General features: G+C 52.4%; 1 protein-coding gene across 9 annotated transcripts in view; it reads right to left on the reverse strand.

Moving 5' to 3' along the window:
* GLT1D1 (glycosyltransferase 1 domain containing 1) overlaps window positions 1-20118 on the reverse strand; it is a 158774-nt gene that overhangs the window by 34528 nt on the left and 104128 nt on the right. The window contains exon 12 of one of the 9 annotated variants that reach the window (XM_074402029.1): window positions 11872-18183. The exons of the other annotated variants lie outside the window; for them this stretch is intronic. Within the exon in view, the coding sequence (XP_074258130.1) occupies window positions 18100-18183 (84 nt within the window). The 3' untranslated portion in view covers window positions 11872-18099. Of the gene's footprint in view, window positions 1-11871; window positions 18184-20118 lie in introns of those variants that run through there. 9 annotated transcript variants of the gene reach the window in all.

Below are 20118 nucleotides of genomic sequence, written 5' to 3' on the forward strand. Positions count from 1 at the left end.
GCACCCAAGAGCCTGTGTCTGCATTAGCGGCTGATCTTGACTCTGTCTGCCTCCTGGGCCTGGAGAAGGTGACTTTTCGGAAGGATGGGAGTTAATGCAAACATTGAGACTAAGTAGGAAATGACATACATACACACACACGCGTACACACACAGGTGCACACACAGGTGCACACACACATACGCTGGGATGAACACCATGAAAAGACACTGGAGCCACCAACTCCTTTCCCGAGATCAACAATCCCAGCTCTATTCCCAGAGACGCTCAGATCCACCATTTCTTCCCTCTCACAAGCCGAGCCTGAGATGTGAACTGAGGCCTTTCCCCAGGGTCTGCGCCCCACAGCCCCACATTATCACCCCGGCCCCACTGGTTTTCCTTTGCGTTGGTTCTGCCGTCTTCCCGGGGTGCAGAGCCGAGCCTGTCTTCACAATATGATGGTGCCTGGGGCAGTGGAAAGCACTAGTGATTCAGAGTCAGAGCTGGGTTCAAATTCTTCTGAACAACCTAACTCAGCTGTGTGGCCTGGGGCGAGCTAGTGAGCCTCTCGGAGCCCATTTCCCATCTGCAGAGGAGTGATGGCCACTTCATCGGCAAAGCCAGCCCTGCCCCAGGTCCCAGGGGCCCCTGGCATGAAGGTGGGGAGGTGTTTAACAGCCCTTTGCCTCACTGGCCCTGCCTTCGCAGCTCAGCTTCTGGCTCTGCTCATTATGGATGAAGGCACGCCGACCCTTGGCCCGGTAATGACAGAATGCTCCTGTTGACCTGGTTTAAATAGCAAAGCCCTTCAGAACTAGAAGAAAAAAAAATGGAAGTATTTTGCCTGTTAAAGGGTATTGAGGGAAAGGAGGGGACCAGTCGTTATTCTTTACGCTTGCCTCTAAGTCCACAGCACAGCTCCCGATCCAGGAAGCGTGGGTTTACATTCATACCCTACCCATCACGTGCCTGGTGGGGGGTAAATTTCCTACCCGCCCATGCCTGGTTCCTCAACTGTCAGTCAGGGGTAATCACATGCCTCCTTCCTAGGGTGTTGAGAGGGCAGCAGATGGGTTACCGCAAACAAAGAATTCGGAGCAAAGCCCGGTACATACTTAGCTAGCATCGCCACCGTGAGTCCCCAACAGCCCACGTAAATTCCAAGAAGGGAGCAACGCCTAAGATTAATATACAAGCTTTTGCTTTTTAAAAGGAACATAAACATATTTGCAAAGTTATTGTTAATTAAATGCTGAATGCCTTTTATAGCTAGCAATATAAATAGTAATATTTATGGTACAGTAGTATTATATTTTTATAGATTATGTTTACACTTTGTAGTAAATTGGTGGTTGTTTTATAATAAAAATAGAACATATTTATTCCTGTTTCAGAGCAGAACAACGTTCTTATTAAAATTATTTGAGAAGCTTATAGCTGGGCATATTATTTTATGATGCTGGTCATACCTTTGATTTATCTGATGTGGAGACTTTGGTGGAAACCCACCCCCCACCCCGCTCTGCTCATTATTCCTACAGAATTCATGGCCCCTTTACAACAAAATCCTGAAGGACAGAGTTTCTAGGAATAGGTTGTGATAAAACACACTCTTCTTTTCTCTCTGCATGGAAGAGTGAACAAAAACCATAGACTTAAATAAAGCAAGCGGTGGGCGACAAGTAAGCAACATCTTGGCTGCTCGCTTCATAAAACCCTGGGTGAGTGGCAGAAAGAAAGGAAAGGAAAATCATTAGAAAAAGAAAAAAATCTCTCCTAAATCAGAAGTCACTCCCTGAGACTCTGGGATTCTTTTCTTCCGGACTAAAAGCTCCTCTGCGTCAGTGTTGGTAATCTGCTGGACACACGCCTGTGGACATGAGAAATGCATGTGGACACAGACTGGGTCGCTTGCTTACCAGGGCAGATGGTTTGCAAAGGCGGCCACACCCTCTCTCCCCCTGGGCACGTCTCTGCAATACGACACTACCACTCTCCCCACTGAGCGGGTATGGTCTGTTCCCCATGCCGCCCTGGTGAATCCGACTTGGTTGAGTAATTTGTTTTATTGATTAATTGTTTGTTTGTTTTTTTGAGACAGAGTCTTATTCTGTCACCAGGCGCCAGGCTGGAGTGCAGTGGCACAATTTCGGCTCACTGCAACCTCCACCTCCTGGGTTCAAGCAATTCTCATGCCTCAGACTCCCGAGTAGCTGGGACTACAGGCGCACGCCACCATGCCCAGCTAATTTTTGTATTTTTAGTAGAGACAGGGTTTCACCATGTTGACCAGGATGGTCTTGATCTCTTGACCTCATGATCCGCCCACCTCAGCTTTTGACTGGTAGAATACATGAGAAGTGATGCAGTCCGCCTTCCACGCAAAGCTTCAAAAACTCTTATGCTTCTGAAGTTTCCATGACCCCGGGCCCTGTTGCAGCCCTGGAGACCACCATGTAAAGCAATGCCTGGGCTAGCCTCCTGGGGGAAGAGAAGCCATGTGAACACAGGCACTGAGCAGTGGCCAGCACCGTGAGTGATGCCGTCTCGGGCCACGCAGCCACAGGCCAGCTGCCAGAAGACCATTACTGGACAAGGGGCCCCAGGCCCAGCAGAAGCACCACCCCAGGAGCCCAGCTCAAACTGCAGACTCGGGACATTGCAAACAGATAAAATGGTGGTAGTTGTCCCAACGTCTGGGATTCTTAGTTACACAAAAATCTGTAACTGACACTCTCGCCAGGCGTTCAGCTCCTCCTCTTCATCAAGAGAGCTGTGAAGTTTGGAAATCCTGCCCCTTTGCAACGTGATCTGGGAAGAGGACCCTGTCTTCACTTCCGAAAGCTGGTCCTGATTCGTCCTAGTCAATGGTGGTGTGACTCACACACCCTGGGCTGACTCCAGGCACCCTGCCTGTGACATGAGTGTGGGTGGACTTGCCCGCAACCAACAGAATATGGCAAAGGACCAGGGAGGGCTCCCTCGACAGCGCGATTTACAGGGGCCTTCATCTCAGCAGAGCGGAGCAGGGGAGACTCCATGTTGCCACAGGGCAAGACACCACAAACCGTCCCAACTTACGATGGTGTGACTTCAGGTGTTTCAGTCTGACAGAGGTGTGAGAGCCATATGCCTTCAGTAGAAACTGCACGTCAGGCACCCACACAACCATTCTGTGTTTTACTCTCAGTACAGCAGTTGACCAATTATATGAGATATGCAAAACCATACTATAAAAACAGGCTTTGTGCTGGATGACTCTGCCCAGCTGCAGGTTAGTGGAAGTGTGCCGAGCACTGCTGAGGTAGGCTGCGCTAAGCCATGATCCTCCAGAGGAGGGTGTATTAAGTGTATGTTCTTTTTTTTTTTTTTTTTTAATGGAGTCCCACTCTGCCACTCAGGCTGGAGTGCAGTGGCACAATCTTGGCTCACTGCAACCTTTGTCTCCCGAGTTCAAGTGATTCTCCTGACTCAGCGTCCTGAGTAGCAGCGACTGCAGGCGCCCACCACCACGCCCTGCTAATTTTTGTATTTTTAGTAGAGACAGGGTTTCACCATGTTGGTCAGGCTGGTTTTGAACTCCTGACCTCATGATCCGCCCACTTTGGCCTCCCAAAGTGCTGGGATTACAGGTACAAGCCACTGCACCTGGCCTTTTAAAATTTTTTAGTGATGGGGTCTCGCTCTGTCACCCAGGCTGGAGTGCAGTGGTACGATCACAGCTCACTGCAGCCTCAACCTCCTGGGCTAAAGAGATCCTCCCGCCTTAGCCTCCCGAGTAGCTGGGAATACAGGCACATGCCACTGCATCTGGCTAATTTTCTTATTTTTTCTAGAGACAGGTTTTCACTGTGTTGCCCAGGCTGTTAAGTGCATTTTCAACTTCCAGTGGGTTTATTGAGATGTAACCCCATCACACATCGAGGGATACCTGTCTTGGCAGCTTCTAAGAGCTGAGGAGGGTGGCCCCTGGCCAACAACCAGTGAGAGAGCAATGGCCTTAGTCCCACGGCCACAAGAAACTGAACCACCAACTGTGCTCTAGATAAGAATGTGGCCCAGCTACCCGGACAGTGCGCAGCTTCCTGAGACGTGAGGTCCCAAGCCGAAGACCCACCTGGCTGTGCCCAGAGCCTAGACCCACAGACACTGTGAGACGGCACACGGGTGTCGCTTCCGGCTGCTGAGCTTGTGGTGATTTGTTACACGCAATAGACAACCAACACTGTTAACCTCTTCTCCCCGCCAGGGCTTGACCCAAGTCTGGTCACTGAGATTGGCAGAGGCATTTGAACTGGAGCAGCTTCCTCCTGAACAGGAGCTGGGTAAGATGAGGCTGAGACCTGCTGGGCCGCCATCCCAGGAGGTGAAGGCATTCTAAGTCACAGGATGAGACAGGAAGTCGGCACAAGACGCAGGTCACGAAGACCTTGCTGATAAAAGAGTGCAGTAAAGAAGCCACTAAAGCCCACCAAAACCACGATGGCGACGCGTGAGCTCTGGTGGTCTTTACTGCCACACTCCCACCAGTGCCATGACAATTTGCGAATGCCATGGCAGTGTCAGGAAGTTACCCTCTATGATCTAAACAGAGGAGGTGTGAATAATCCACCCCTTGTTTAGTATATCACCAGGAAATAACCATAAAAAAGGACAATCAGCTGCCCTCGGGGCTGCTCTGTCTACAGAGCAGCCATTTTCTTACTCCTTCACTTTCTGAATAACCTTGCTTTCACTTTACGGACTCGCCCTGGGTTTTCTTGCGTGAGATCCAAGAACCCTCTCTTGGGGTCTGGATTGGGACCCCTCTCCTGTAACAAGATGGGAGGGAGAGTCAGTCGGTGTCTTCTGAAAAAGATGGTTTCCTCCTTCTAAGAAGAGAACAGGGGAAACAGCTGCTCCCTCCAGCCTCTGAGGCCACCCAGGTCACATGGGGAGCCCTGACCCACTGCAGGGATTGCCCCCACCTCAGGATGACGCCGTCTACAGGAAGGCAGGGCCGGGCACTCACATGGAGGAGGCGAGTTGTGCCAGGCCTGACATGCCACGCCAGACATCAGCAGTGACACCTGACACCTCATCAGACGCACCGGAGAGCCACACAGCAGGAGGTGTACCCGAGTGTCCCCTGAGACGGGTCCCTCCAGCCCAGGCACTACAGGTTCACTCCGGTTTCTGTCACAAGCTTCGGGAATGCCGACTGGCTGACAGCCACGCACGCTCTGTAACCCTGGAGGAGGGGCTGCCACTCAGGATCTTACGCTCTGCTATACCGTGATCAACTCTTAAAAATGATTTATGAAAATAACTCACAGGCCAGGCACAGAGGCTCACGCCTGTAAACCCAGCACTTTGGGAGGCCGAGGGGGGCAGATCACCTGAGGTCAGTAGTTCGAGACCAGCCTGGCTGACATGGTTAAACCCTGTGTCTACTAAAAATACAAAAAAAATTAGCTGGTTGTGGTGGCAGGTGCCTGCCATCCCAGCTACTCGGGAGGCTGAGACAGGAGAATCTCTTGAGCCTGGGGGCAGGAGGCTCAGTGAGCTGAGATCGCGCTACTCATTGCAGTCCAGCTGGGCAACAACAGCTAAACTCTGTCTCAAAACAAGAGAAAAGAAGGAGAGGGAAAGGGAAAAAGAACTCATGAGGCATTACAGAGAACACACGCTAAAAACCAAAGCCAAGCCAAGTACAGAGATTCCATCTCTCAAGAGAGTGCAAAAGCAAGCCTCGCCTGGATTCCTGATCAGCGCTGGGAAACCCAGATGCCTTCGGGGCCCAGCAGGTGAAGCGGGAGGTGCCGCATTTCTTTTTCTTTTTCCAAGAGAGGTTTAAATTCTGGATATTTATGTAAAAGTGTTCCATGTTAAATAGTAATAATTCAATATTTTAAGAATACAGCAAACTCAACAAAACACATGTGCAGACCGGGTCTAGGTCCAGGGCTACAGGTGTGCCAGCGCTGGCTCAGGTAGTGCACTTGTGATGTTAAATAAAAGTCATGCAAACAAGCAGGGTTTGGTGTTTATAGAGTAATTACTTCACTAGTCGATGGCCGTCCCCAGAGCTGCGTCCTGTCTGAGCAGTCTGGAGCTGCTGGGGGAACATTTCTCATGGAATCCTTTCGACCTGCTCCATCTCCCTTAGATTTCACCAAGATCCAGAGGAAGATAACTGGTGCCTGTTTTGTCTTTTTATGTTTTTGAGATGCAGTCTCTCTCTGTCGCCCAGGCTGGAGTGTGGTGGTGCAAGCTCGGCTCACTGCACAAGCTCTGCCTCCCGGGTTCAAGCGATTCTCCTGCCTCAGCCTTCCCAGTAGCTGGGATGACAGGCTTGCGCCCCGACACCCACCTAATTTTTGTACTTTTAGTAGAGACAGGGTTATCCCATGTTGGCCAGGCTGGTCTTGAACTCCTGGCCTCAAGTGAGCCACCTGGTTTGGCCTCCCCAGGTGCTGGGATTACAGGTGTGAGCCACTGAGCATGGCCAGTACCTGTTTTATAAAATGAATATTAGAACCCCATCACAATCCTTCTCATGATGATGTTACCTCAAAGCCACAGAACAAAAGGGAAAAGAACTCCACGAGAAGCAAAAGCCTTGAGCAGGGCACATGCCAGGGCTGGCAGATTTAAAATGTTACGGCTTTAAAGAGTGTTATGTTCTGACAACTTTCAGCAAGTGATATAGACTTATTTTTCCAAGATGAGCTATGGTCACTCATAAGAAAACTCTGAGTCTCAGGCTTGGTGTGTTAAATTAAACAGCCCCGAAACTGCTGTCCCGCTGCTTCAAATGCAACAGCTTCTTGATGGGAGATGCTGACGAGGGAGTTTCTTGAAACTGGCACAGGCTGCCGTCGCTAAAGACTGCCGGTTTTCCTTGGGCCTTTCTGGTTGGAACCTTTGAGTTAATTAAGGCTTTGTCGGAAGTTTTGCTTCTCAAACCTAGCTGTAAGAATCTCTAAGGGAGCTTGTAAAACACGCACGCCCCATACACGGGCCCTCAGCCCCCAAGATGCTCATTGGGTGGGTGGAGGGTGAGGTCCAGGAGTGTGTGTGATCCAATGTGTGTTACTTCAACAGTTCTTTAGGAAAGAGAGAGCCAGCCTCTGGCCAAGAGCCTCCAGGGGAGGTCGGGATCCAGCCAGAAATTAACAACAGCAGCCAACATGCGTCCAGTGCTCAACCACATACACAGAACGAGGTTTCCGAATTCAGGGCCTGACTGATTTTAATAATTAGGCTGCTACAACCTTCTTCTTCTTCTTCTTCTTCTTCTTTTTTTTTTTTTTGAGACGGAGTCTTGCTCTGTTGCCCAGGTTGGAGTGCAGTGGTGCGATCTCAGCTCACTGCAATGTCCACCTCCCAGGTTCAAGCAATTCTGCTGCCTCAGCCTCCTGAGTAGCTGGGACTATAGGCACACACTACCACACCTGGCTAACTCTTGTGTTTTTAGTAGAGATGGGGTTTCACCATGTTGGTCAGGCTGGTCTCGAACTCCTCACCTCATGATCCGCCCACCTCAGCCTCCCAAAGTGCTGGGATTACAGGCGTGAGCCACCATGCCTGGCCAAGGTTTCATTATATATCATCTCCAGCGAGGCCTAAGGCTGTGCCTGCTGACAACATATCAGCGTTTCTTATCAAAATGTATGAATAGTCCCATGAGGCAGGACAAAGCCCCAGGCAACTTCACATCAGTTCAGATAGGAGTTTTGGCACCGAACTCACTAAGAAGACTGGTCCTATGGGTGGTGAGACAGCAAAGCTCCCCTTTGCCTTCTGGCATTTGCACACCAGAGGCTGGCTGTGCTGGTCAGAGGAGAGCTGTTATTTGAGGAGGGAAACAGTGCAAGGCCTGGGTAACGAACAGCCGGCTCACTGACCACCCGACGGCCCAGGTTTCATTCCTGCCCTTCCCGGGGCTCCATGGCTCCTGAAACCCACGATGCAGGGTTAGGGTGGCCCGAGGGCATTGCTGTGGCCAAGGAAGGAGGGAGCGAGAAGCCTGCCCTCTGTAAGCTGGGCGGGTCCGTGGACATCCCTGTGAACAAGGGCTCTGCCATCAGCCAGGTGCCTGCTGGGAAAACTGCAGAGCTGGCGGGTGGGCCCCGGCTGTTTTTCAAGTGCTGTTTGGATTTTGGAATTGCAGAAAAGGAACTAGGAATCTGGACTATTCCTAGTCACACACACAGATCAAGAGATGGGAGCCCAGGTCACCCAGGAACCCACCTTAACCTGAGGTTAAGACATCACTGAGAGGTAGAAAAGGCGTCTGGACCCAGACTGGCCCCTCCAAGCAGCGCTGCTGCATGGGCGTGGAGCACAGACACCAAGCCTTTTCCTCCCCCGCAGCCCCCCAGCCACACACACACACACAGGGGAAACCTGGGAGCCACCGATGAAGCCAAAAACAACCACAGGAATATTTTCTGCGCTTCTCATTTGCTCACTTCCCAGATGATGGGCTGGGCAGAACACCAGCCATTTCAATACACACCCGGCTGGCTGAAAGGTGCTTCTGCTGCTCTGGTGTGTTCTGGAGGTTGGTGGGGAGGAGGTGGGCATCTTGAAGGAAAGGGGAGAGGCAGGGAAGGGAGGAAAGAGGGGGCCCGGGAGACTTTCCTCTGGGCTCCTGAGACAGCTCGGCAGGGTTAGAGCAGGAGGAAGTTGGAGGGAAAGAGCAGCCCATAAAAACGCGGAAGTAAACCTGCCATTAATTCTGGTTATGCCTGGGGGAGAGGAACGAAAGCCAAGCAGGCCGGGCGCGGCAGCTCACGCCTGTAATGCCTACACTTTGGGAGGCTGAGGTGGGTGGATCAGTCGAGTTCAGGAGTTCAAGACCAGCCTGGCCAACACGATGAAACCCCACCTCTACTAAAAATACAAAAAGAAAATTAGCCGGATGTGGTGGTGCATGTCCGTAATCCCAGCTACTCAGGAGCCTGAGGCAGGAGAATCTCTTGAACCCAGGAGGCAGAGGTTACAGTGAGCCAAGATCACACCATTGCACCCCAGGCTGGGTGACAGAGCGAGACTCTGTGAGGAAGAAAGAAAAGACAGTAAAGGAAAGAAAGAAGGAAAGAAAAGGAAAAGCAGGAAAGATGGAAGGAAAGATGGAAGGGGAGGGGAGGGGAGGGGAAGGGAGGGGAGGGGAGGGGAAGGGAAGGGAGGGGAGGGGAGGGGAAGGGAAGGGAGGGGAAGGGAGGGGAGGGAAAGGGAGGGGAGGGGAAGGGAGGGGAGGGGAGGGGAGGGGAGGGGAAGGGAGGGGAAGGGAGGGGAGGGGAAGGGAAGGGAGGGGAGGGGAGGGGAAGGGAGGGGAGGGGAGGGGAGGGCAGGGGAAGGGAGGGGAGGGGAGGGAAGGGGAGGGGAGGGGAGGGGAGGGGAAGAGAGGGGAGGGGAGGGGAAGGGAGGGGAGGGGAGGGGAAGGGAGGGGAGGGGAGGGGAAGGGAGGGGAGGGGAGGGGAAGGGAGGGGAGGGGAGGGGAAGGGAGGGGAGGGGAAGGGAGGGGAGGGGAGGGGAGGGGAAGGGAAGGGAGGGGAGGGGAGGGAAGGGAAGGGGAGGGGAGGGGAGGGGAGGGGAAGGGAGGGGAGGGGAGGGGAGGGGAGGGGAGGGGAAGGGAGGGGAGGGGAGGGGAAGGGAGGGGAGGGGAGGGAAAGGGAGGGGAAGGGAGGGGAAGGGAGGGGAAGGGAGGGGAGGGGAGGGGAGGGGAGGGGAAGAGAAAGGAGGAAAGAAGGAAAGGAAGAAAGGAAGGGAGGGAGGGAGGGCAATAACAGAGTTGGGTGAAGGGTGGGGGGATGCTCAGCCATGCTGAATTCTTGCTAGGGCTCCTGACCAGCACACCTGGGTGACATCACTATAGCCACAAACCTGCAAACGGGGCCCACCTGCCAACTCTGTGCACTTACACTAACAGGCACCTGGCTGATGGCGGAGTCCCAGTTCACAGGGATGTCCACGGACCCGCCCAGCTTACAGAGGGCAAGGGCTCTTGCTCCATCCTGCCTCAGCCACCGCAAAGCCTGAGCCACCCTAACCCTGCATGGTGTGTTTCAGGAGCCATGGAGCCCCGGGAAGGGCAGGAATGAAACCTGGGCCGTCGGGTGGTCAGTGAGCCGGCTGTTCGTTACCCAGGCCTTGCACTGTTTCCCTCCTCAAATAACAGCTCTCCTCTGACCAGCACGGTCAGCCTCTGGTGTGCAAATGCCAGAAGGGAAAGCGGAGCTTTGCTGTCTCACCACCCATAAGACACCAGGAAACAGGATGGTCGTGCCATGCATGGCTCTGCCTAACAGCTGTGACAGCTGAGCCCACAGAGCTTCTGGCACGTGCCAGGCAACCCAGGGACTCTGGAACTCCCTGTGCAGAGGGGCCTTCCTCAGAAACGACACAGCACACCTGCATATGTCTGAACGGGAACATTCAGGGAAAATAGGAGGCTGTCTCCAAATTGTAAGTTATGGATATTTTAAATTCGGACGCTTTCCATTTTTCTTTAAAAGTGTTCATATAACATAAAACTTATTTTTATTTAAAAACATCGGATTCCGCTCCTCCTCATAGAGACAGTGGTCTAACGGTTGAGAACACAGACATACCCTGATGCGAGTGTTACGCACTGCGTGTCTGTATCAGAGTATCTCATGATGCTCCAAAATACATATAACTACTATGTACACACAAAAATTAAAACCTAAATTTAAAAAACACAGACAGGCTGGGCGTGGTGATTCATGCCTGTAACCCCAGCACTTTGGGACACCGAGACAGGCGGATCATGAGGTCAGGAGTTCGAGACCAGCCAGCTTGGCCAACATGGTGAAACCCCATCTCTACTGAAAGTACAAAAATTAGCCAGGTGTAGTGGCACGTACCTGTAATCCTAGCTACTGGGGAGGCTGAGGCAGGAGAATCGCTTGAACCCAGGAGGCAGAAGTTGCACTGAGCCAAGATCGTGCAACTGGACTCCAGACTGGGCAGCAGAGTAAGATTCCGTCTCAACTTAAAATTAAAAAAAAAAAAAAAAAAAAACACGGGAAGACAACTACTCCATCATTTTACCTATATGCGATTCTTTAAAAAGTCAAGTTCATAGAAACAGAGTGTGGTGTGGTCACCAGCGGCCGGGGGGCTGCAGGAGAGGAAATGGGAGGCAGAGCCCAGTGTTTCCAAAGCTCCAGTTAGGAGGCTACATTCTGGAGACCTGTGGGCAGCCTGGTGCCTGCAGGATACCTGAAAATTGCTGAGAGTGGATCTTAACTGCTCTCATTCCAAAAAACAAGTATGTGTGGGGATGGAACGGTGAGGAGCCGGATTTCCTCACCGCAGTGCGCACACACAGCGGAACGCTGAGTGATGCACCACACACGAATACCATCTTTACATTTCTCAGTCAGAACTCAATAAAGCTGAAACACTGTAAGGAACCTCAGCTGCACCTCTGACCAGGTTCTGGGCCTTGAGAAAGTTAATTCCTCTGCGCCTTAGTTTGCTCATCTAGGAAATGGGGTTGATAAAGCACCGTTGTCATTTTGCAGGTTAAAGAGGATAATCCACGTAAAACATTTGGTATCTGAAGAACAAGCATTTAACAGATGCCAGCCATCTTCCTTAGGGGTTCTCCCAGCAAAACTCAAAGGAAGGGTGAGCTCACTAATGAGGAACGGTGAGGGCAACGGTGCATAGGAAGGGAGGAAGGGGAAGAGGAAGGGAGGGAGAGAGAGAGAGAGGGAGAGAGAGAGGGAGGGAGGGAGAGGGAGGGAGAGAGGGAGGGAGAGAGAGGGAGGGAGGGAGAGGGAGAGAGGGAGGGAGAGAGGAAGGGAGAGAGGGAGGGAGAGAGGGAGGGAGGGAGAGAGGGAGGGAGGGAAGGAGGAAGTCAGGGAGAAAGAGAAAGGGATGGAAAGAGAGAGGAAGGGAGGGAGGAGGAGGGGAAGAAGGAAGTCAGGAGGGAGAAGAAATAGAAGAAAATGGGAGCAAAGGACAGATGAAGAAAAGGAGGGAGGCAGAAAGGGGGGAGATGAAGGGAGGAAGGAAAAAGGGAGGGAGAGAGGAAGGGAGGGCAAAGGGAAGACAATTTCTGAGCCACAGGCGTTTACACGGGATCTAGGCACCCAGGCAGGAGAAGGCGATCCTGCTGTTTTGCCGCGTGGGACGCCGCGCCAGAACCTGTGATTGGCGTGAAACCGTCAGAGATGCCTTGCTAGGCATGGAGACAAAATCTGACAGGTGCCAGTGAAGGGGTGGGATGACTGCTGTCATCCCCGACTTTGAAAAGAAAAGAGAAAAGACAGCAGTTGAAGTACAACTGTGTGGGTCACTCATCACTCACTGTCAGATGAAAATAACAAGGCCCGCCCTCCACGAGGGTTGCCCCTTGTACACTGGGGCAGTCATCCCTTTCAGTCCTCACTGAGCACCAGCCGGCTCAGGGTCCGTGGCGGGGAATGCTGATGAGGAAACAGCCCTGGCTGCTGCCCTCGGGGGCTTCCAGGCTGGGACTGGTGTGTAGAGATGGTGAAGAGTGCTGTGTACACAGACACAGGCGCAGGGAAAGAGGATACCCATGTGGGGACCCCAGTGAGACGAGGGGACCAAGAAAAGTCCTAAGGAACAATTGAGGAAGTGCCAGCTGTGGGCGCAGCTCAGTTAGAGACCGGAGTGAGCAGAGCTCAGGTGCTGAACAGGGAAGCCTGGACAAGGTGGTCGCCTGTGCGGGCAGTGTGGGCCTCCGAAGCCAGCCAGGAGCTGCATTGTTTCCTAGGTGCAGTGGGGAAGTCACCAGAGGGACCGCAGCTGCAATGGGTGGAGTGGACTTTTGCCTGGTGCCTGTGGCTGCAGGGAGGGAGTGGGTAGGCTGGCAGGAGCAGGCTGCTGGCACAGCCCAGGCAAGACCCCACAGTGCCTCGACCAGGAATGCAGTGGAGACAGGGTCCAGCTGCGTTTGGAGACAGAGCTCAGGAGAAGTGGGACAGACAGGAAGCAGGGCTCAGGGAAGAGGGCACGGTGGGTTTGGGAGCCCAGGATGGTGTGCCCGGCCGCTTGTGCATGCGCCTGCAACAGGCCGGGCTGAGGCTCCAGGCAGGCCTTCCCCTGTGGCATCACCTCCAAGGCTGCAGCCCACGGGGTTCCTCCACAGGGCACTGGCACAGCTTCTACCAGTTTCAGCAAGTCACCATCCTCTTCCCTCTGAATTCCAGGATACCCCAGAAACAGCCTTTGGAGCGGATTCCCACAGCAGCATTGCTTGGTTGTGAGGCAAACAAGCAACTGACTGGAATTGCATTTGTCAGTGCTGACACAGGCCGCCGGGAAGTGCACGTGGGCAGAGGCAGGGGGAGCGGAGGGTCTCTCCATGCCTGGCCCCTCCTCTAATCACAGTCCCCCGCTGGAGCCCTTGGGCTCACACTCCTGGCAGGTGCCCAGTAGGCTTTGCACAGCAACAGGTGCCACCACATGAGGGCCCAGGAGATGGCAAACAGCAAGTGTCAGGATGACGCAGAGATGGCTCCTCCTGTCCTCAGAGGTGGAGACTGAGCTCACAGAGGGAAGGAAGCTCTTCTTTCTCTGCCTCTTCCCTGTCGGTATTTTAAGAGAATTCCAGACACAATGCAAACAGGACGCTCCCTACTTGGTCAGGAGCCTGGTGGCCAGGAGACCCGAGTGCCTCCGCACCTTGGTGACGGCCCAGCCTCCCGTGCCCGAGCTGTGAGCCCCACCTTGTGGCTCACCCGCGTCCCAGCCCTGGCTCACGGCGCACAGCCAGCTCGGTGCACACCCAGCTCAGTGCACACCCAGCTCAGGGCACACCCAGCTCAGGGCACACCCAGCTCAGTGCACAGCCAGCTCAGGGCACACCCAGCTCAGTGCACATCCAGCTCAGCGCACACCCAGCTCAGTGCACACCCAGCTCAGCGTATGCCCAGTTCGGCACACACGCAGTTCGGCACACACGCAGTTCGGCACACACCCAGCTCGGCGCACAGCCAGCTCCATGCACACCCAGCTCGGTGCACACAAGCTCAGTGCACGCCCAGCTCAGCGTACGCCCAGCTCAGCGCACACCCAGCTCCATGAACAGCCAGCTCCATGCACAGCCAGCTCCATGCACACCCAGCTCGGCGCACGCCCAGCTCGGTGCATACCCAGTTCTGTGCACACCCAGCTCAGCGCACGCCCAGCTCAGTGCGCACCTGCCGCTGGGGCTGCACAGTCAGCCAGGGCTTTCCTCTCCCACCTGATGCTGCGTCCCGGGGAATCTACGCCCAGGGTGGGCCTTGAAATGATCCCTTTCCCAAGAACAGAGATAGAATCAGGGTGAGAAGAACCACTTTAGAAAACGGTTCGGTGGAAAACAGGAGGTGGGAGAGGGAGGGAGGCAGGGAGAGACAGAGAGAGGAAGAGAGCTAGAGACCGAGATAGAGAGAAACAGCCACAGAGGAAGAGAGCTAGAGACCGAGATAGAGAGAAACAGCCACAGAGGAAGGGACAACGAGAGACAAAAAGAGAGACCGTGAGAAAGGAAGGCTACAGAGACAGAGAGAGAGGAGGACGAGGGCTACGGAGACGAGACGGAGTACCTAGGAGAGACAGAAACAGACAGAGGTAGAGAGGAGCTGCAGAAACAGACGGCGAGACGAGGAGACGGAGGGAGAGGGAGAGAGAAAGGGAGGCACAGCAGGAAAGGGGAGGCCGAGGGAGGAGGGCCTGCCAGGGCAGCAACAGGGAAGGGCGGAGAGCAGGGCCCTTTGCACTCCCGGCCCTGCCTGGGCTCAGGCTCTGCAGGGAGACCCAGTTTTCACCCAGCCTCATCCTATCTGAGTGGCCCGAAGCAAGGGGCCCACCCTCACCAGCTCACTGGAGAGTCCGTGTCCCCAGCAAAACACCAGCCCAGGCACCCAATCACAGCCACCAGGGAGGTTGTCCCCACGCTGCTCGGGAGAGGTTTACATCTGGGGCCCTAGTAGTAGTAGTATTTGAGACGATGTCTCGCAGTGTCACTCAGGCTGGAGTGCAGTGACACGATCTCAGCTCACTGCAACCTCCACCCACCGAGTTCAAGTGATTCTCCTGCCTCAGCCTCCTGAGTAGCTGGGATGACAGGTCCCCACCACCATGCCCAGCTAATTTTTTGTATGTATGTATGTATGTATGTATGTATGTATGTATGTATGTATTTTTTAGATAGAGTCTTGCTGTCTCTCCCAGGCTGGAGTGCATTGTTGTGATCTCGGCTCGCCACAACTTCCGCCCCCCATGTTCAGCCTGCCTCAGCCTCCCGAGTAGCTGGGATTACAGGTACCCACCACCACACCCAGCTAATTTTTGTATCTTTAGTAGAGATGGGGTTTTACCATGTTGACCTCAAGTGATCCACTTCCCTCGGCCTCCCAAAGTGCTAGGATGACAGATGTGAGCCTGGTCCTTGTATTGCTATTATTCTGCTCTCAGACATTCCCCAGTACTGCACAATAAGCAATACGGTCATGCTATTTTCAAATCCATTACATTTTAGGTTAACCTCCAATTTAGTTCACATGTGCTTTGTCCTGCATGTCCTCTGGGCTTAACTGGATATCCAAGGCAGCAGGATCTGCACCTCGGGTTTCATGCTGAGGACCTACTGTGTGCTGTGCACTGGCTAGGGCTTACACATCCCGGAAGCATTCAACTTCCAAGAATTGCAAACGTTATGTTAAAACATTGTTTTAAAATAAGAGAGAAATAATATTTTACATAATGTTGGGAACCCCGCTGTGGGCTGACCCTGGCACCTAGGTGAGGTCCATTCTCCACGGCTTCCCCTTGGCGCCACAGGCAAGCCAAGAATTCGGTGGAGTATTCACAGTTTTTGTCCCAGGGGAAGGGAGAGGCAATAATGGATTCACTCTCCCTCAGTTATTCCCCAAAGACAGGTCCTTACCTCCACTCTCTGGAAGATGCATCGATCATAGGATGGGAGACGTGTCCAGGCTCACTCAGCTTTTGTGGGAAGTAAAAAAGCTCCTTTCTAAACTTTCCTTTCTTGTCAAAGAATAAGTGCGCTAATAACTTTGTTAAGCCCTACCCTATGTAGCTGTTAGACACGCCATGCTTACAGGCACGTAGTACACTCTATGTCCTTGTACTTTAACCAAGATATCTGTGCTGGACGTGCTCACAGGCATGTCCCAGCTCTCCATTGCTTTTACCTGTCTAGAAAAGTTTTAAGTTGTTAGCCAATCGGGTTTTAGTTTAGATTGTGAGGTCTGGCTCCAGCCAACAGAGATCACACACAGCAGTAAGGACAACCCCAAATGCATAAGGGATAAATGTGTGTGTTTTCCTTTGTTCCTTGTACTCTCGTGATAAGATGGCTAGTGAGAGTATCCTTCCTGAAGCCCAGGAAGTAAAAATTGCATTGCTAAAAAATCCTTTGTCTCAGTGCTAATTTTTCTTTGTGGCACTGAGCATCTACTTACCACATTTATTTCTAACGGCTTTCAAGTGCAAAGCTGGAGATCTCAGCGCAGCCCTGCCTGATCCAAAGTTTAGAGGCTGATGTTCTCCACCGGGCCTCACATTTCCCACGCGTTCAACTGTGGACTGACAAAGTCATTAGGGTTTGAAGAAAAATCAGCTATCTTTAGTGAAAATGCAAGTCCCATAAAACACTCCAGCCAGAGCCCACCTGGAGTACCCAGTGGACAAACGCTGGCTCTCGTCATTGTCACTATTCCAGAATGTATGTTTTTCTATAGCTGTGCACCACACAAACAGAACCTCTCAGCAAAATAGGCTTGAGCTACACTTTAAAAGTCTGACCCTAGGAGAGTGCATAGATTCACAGTTTCTATTAAATGTCAAATGGATTTTAATTTTGAAGCTATAAAACAGAGCAGTAAAATACCTAGGAAAATAGCTCAACCCTTTTCTTCTTCTTAAAAGGAGAAATAACAGGATTGTGGTGGTAATGAAAAATCAATCTTTAGTGGGATTGGAAAGCTTTGCTTAAATTGAAGTTTTCCAGGGGTGAGGTACATAAAAATAGAGATTATTCTGTTCCTACCAGGGCTGAATATGTTTAATCATCATTTTGTAAAAAAAAAAAAAAAAAATCAAAAAAATTTTTTATTCAATTCTGTAGGCTGTCCTCATAAGCTCCCTAAAGCAAACTTCCCTCCAGATTCCCACATCTTTGTGCCGACGGCTGCCACCCCCACCCCAGGGCCCTGCCTTTGCCATTCACCTGTCAGCACACACTCAGTGCCAGGCGCTGCTCGGGTGCTGGGCTGCCCGCGGGACTACAAACTCCCCCGAGGAGGCCTCGCTTCCCATTTCACAGCTGGACAAACTGCTCTTCCGGGTCAAACACTCTGAGCAGGGTGGGGAAGAGGGCGTGGACAGCAAGCAGGGTGGCACCGCAACACATGCCACGAAGGAAATAAGATGGGGAGGAGTGGTGAAAGGAGGCCGGAAACCCAAGTTACCTGGGAGGCAGGGGCAGAGATGCCCACATGGCCACAGAGCAGCCAAGGCAGAGCGGTAGGCCTTAAACTCCTGGCTCAAGCAATCTGGCTCCCGAAGTGCCAGGATTACAGGCGTAAGCCACCACGCCCGGCCTCCCGAAGTGCTGGGATTACAGGTATGAACCACTGTGCCCGGCCTCCCAAAGTGCTGGGATTACAGGCGTGAGCCACCGGGTCCGGCCTCCCAAAGTGCTGGGATTACAGGCGTGAGCCTCCGGGTCCGGCCTCCCGAAGTGCTGGGATTACAGGTATGAACCACTGCACCCAGCCTCCCAAAGTGCTGGGATTACAGGCATAAGCCACCGCGCCCGGCCTCCCTAAGTGCTGGGATTACAGGTATAAACCACCGCACCCGGCCTCCCACTATTGTTTTAGCACATCAAGTCCTTCTATTTTCTGGTCCATACAACCCTGAAATCAACCGCACTCCACTCCCAAGCCCACTGCAGGCCCCCCTGGGAAAGCTGATACCTCTTCCGTCTCGAGTGAGGAGGACAGTGATGGCCAGAGGAGCCCTGATCTGGGGTCAGACGTCACCTTTGATGTGTCCTCCTCAGTAACCCGCTGTCGGTGTGCAGGGGGTACCCTGGCTGAGGTACATTTCTCATCGTCAGTGGAGAAGAGGTAGCCCTGATCTAGAGCAGAGGTCAACGCTGGCAGCACACCTCACCACGGATGTGTAGCTAGGTCCCTGCTATGTTTAAAAGACTCATTTTAGAATCTGAGTTATCTACATTTATAAATTGGTAATACACACATAAGAATTGGATTTTCAGCCACTCTCAACAGCAGCAAGGGCTGCTTGCCTAACCTCAAGGTCCCCGGGGTTGCCCTTGGGCAGGCCACCTCATCCCCTGCCTACCCGTGTGCCCTCCAGACACCTGAGCTTGACCCTTCTGCCCGGCAGAGGCCACACTGTGTTCTCGACTCATTTCTCGCCAAGGCCTGTTTGCCAGGATGTCTTTCCCTAAAGATCTCACTGCTCCTACTCAGGGTAACCAGTGCACTGCTGTGGACACTGCTGATATCTTAGTCCTGTACCTTCTTGGAGGAGACATGAATATTTGTTCAAAGGCTCTGGACACTGTGTCTAGACCCAGAGCTAGCCCAGCAGGTCTGCAACAGGCGGCCAGAACACGTGACTGCCCCAATCCCACCACATACGTGGCCGCTCACTCCACCCTGGAAGGCGTGATGTGTGCAACCCCTCACTGGAGCACAGACATGGGGCCGCCATGGGACACCAGTGCCGGGAAGGGAGGAGGGGGACAGAGCTCTAGTTACCAGAAAAGCCGCCTGACTCACAGAGTGTACGTTACGGTTTCAAAAAGAAAGGTCACATTTCCGTTCCTTTCATTGGATTAGTTTCCATGATGGTTGATTTTATGTGTCAGTGTGCCTGGGCTAAGGGATGGCCAGAGAGCTGGTGACACCTTATTTCTGGATATGTGTGCGAGGCTGTTTCAGGAAGAGATTAGCATCTGAATCTGTGAACCGAGGAGAGAAGATGCACCCTCAGCAACCTGGGCCAGCACCATCCAATACAAACACGATGAAAAGGCAGAGGAAGGGGAATTTTCCGGCTTCTTGAGCTGGGACATCCATCTTCTCCTGCACAGAGACATGCCAGCTCCTGAGTCTCTGCCCTTCAGACTCGAAGAACGTGTGATATTCATCTTTCTGTGCCTAGCTTATTTCACTTAATATAATGACGTCCAGTTCCAGCCATGTTACCGTAAATAACACAGCTCCTTCTTTTTTATGGCTGAATAGTACTCCGCTGGGTATAATACCACATTTTCCTTACACATTCATCTACTGATAGACACTTAGGATGGTTCCATACCTTGGCTATTGGGAATGGTGCTTTGATAAACACGGGGTGCAGGTGTCTCTTCCAGATAGTGACCTCCCTTCTTTTGGGTACACATCCCTGATTCTTGAGCCTTTAGCCTCAGAATGAATTGCTTTCATCACTGGCTTTCCTGCGTCTCCAGCTCACAGACAACAGAAGACGGAACTTCCTGGCTTCCATGATCATGTTAGCCAGCTGTCATAATAAATCTCACGTTTCTGTCTATCTCCTATTGGTTCTGTTTCTCTGGGGGACCCTGACGAATACTGGTTTATAAAAGATTCACAAAATGAAAAGAATGAGTGCCTTTAACAGTCACCTATATCTTTTACTGGATGTAAAATCAGTTTTCTGTTTTGAAAAATAGGTAGCTGGGGTATTAAGCATACAATCTAACAGGCTGAACTTCACCTTTTCGTATCGGGTTTCTTTACATTCTCAGTCAGAAAATAAAAATGAAAGCAGAACTCCTAACTGCACATTTAGCATTGATTTGAATAGTGTATATGGTAATATATACACCATACAGATACAGAACTTTCTGAACTTTACAAGGTCGATGCTCTGACAAGGATATTCCTCCTTAAAAAATGGAATGCTGGTTCCAATCCCTACTGGAATACATGTTTCATTTTTTTGAGACACCCAGCTCTGTCACCCAGGCTGGAGCGCACTGGCGTGATCTCAGCCACTTGCCTCACTCCACCTCCTAGGTAACCTCCATCTCCCGGGTTCAAGCGATTCTCCTGTCTTAGCCTCCCAAGTAGCCAGGAT

Source organism: Saimiri boliviensis, chromosome 7 (assembly GCF_048565385.1).
Source record: "Saimiri boliviensis isolate mSaiBol1 chromosome 7, mSaiBol1.pri, whole genome shotgun sequence".
NCBI lineage: Eukaryota > Metazoa > Chordata > Mammalia > Primates > Cebidae > Saimiri > Saimiri boliviensis.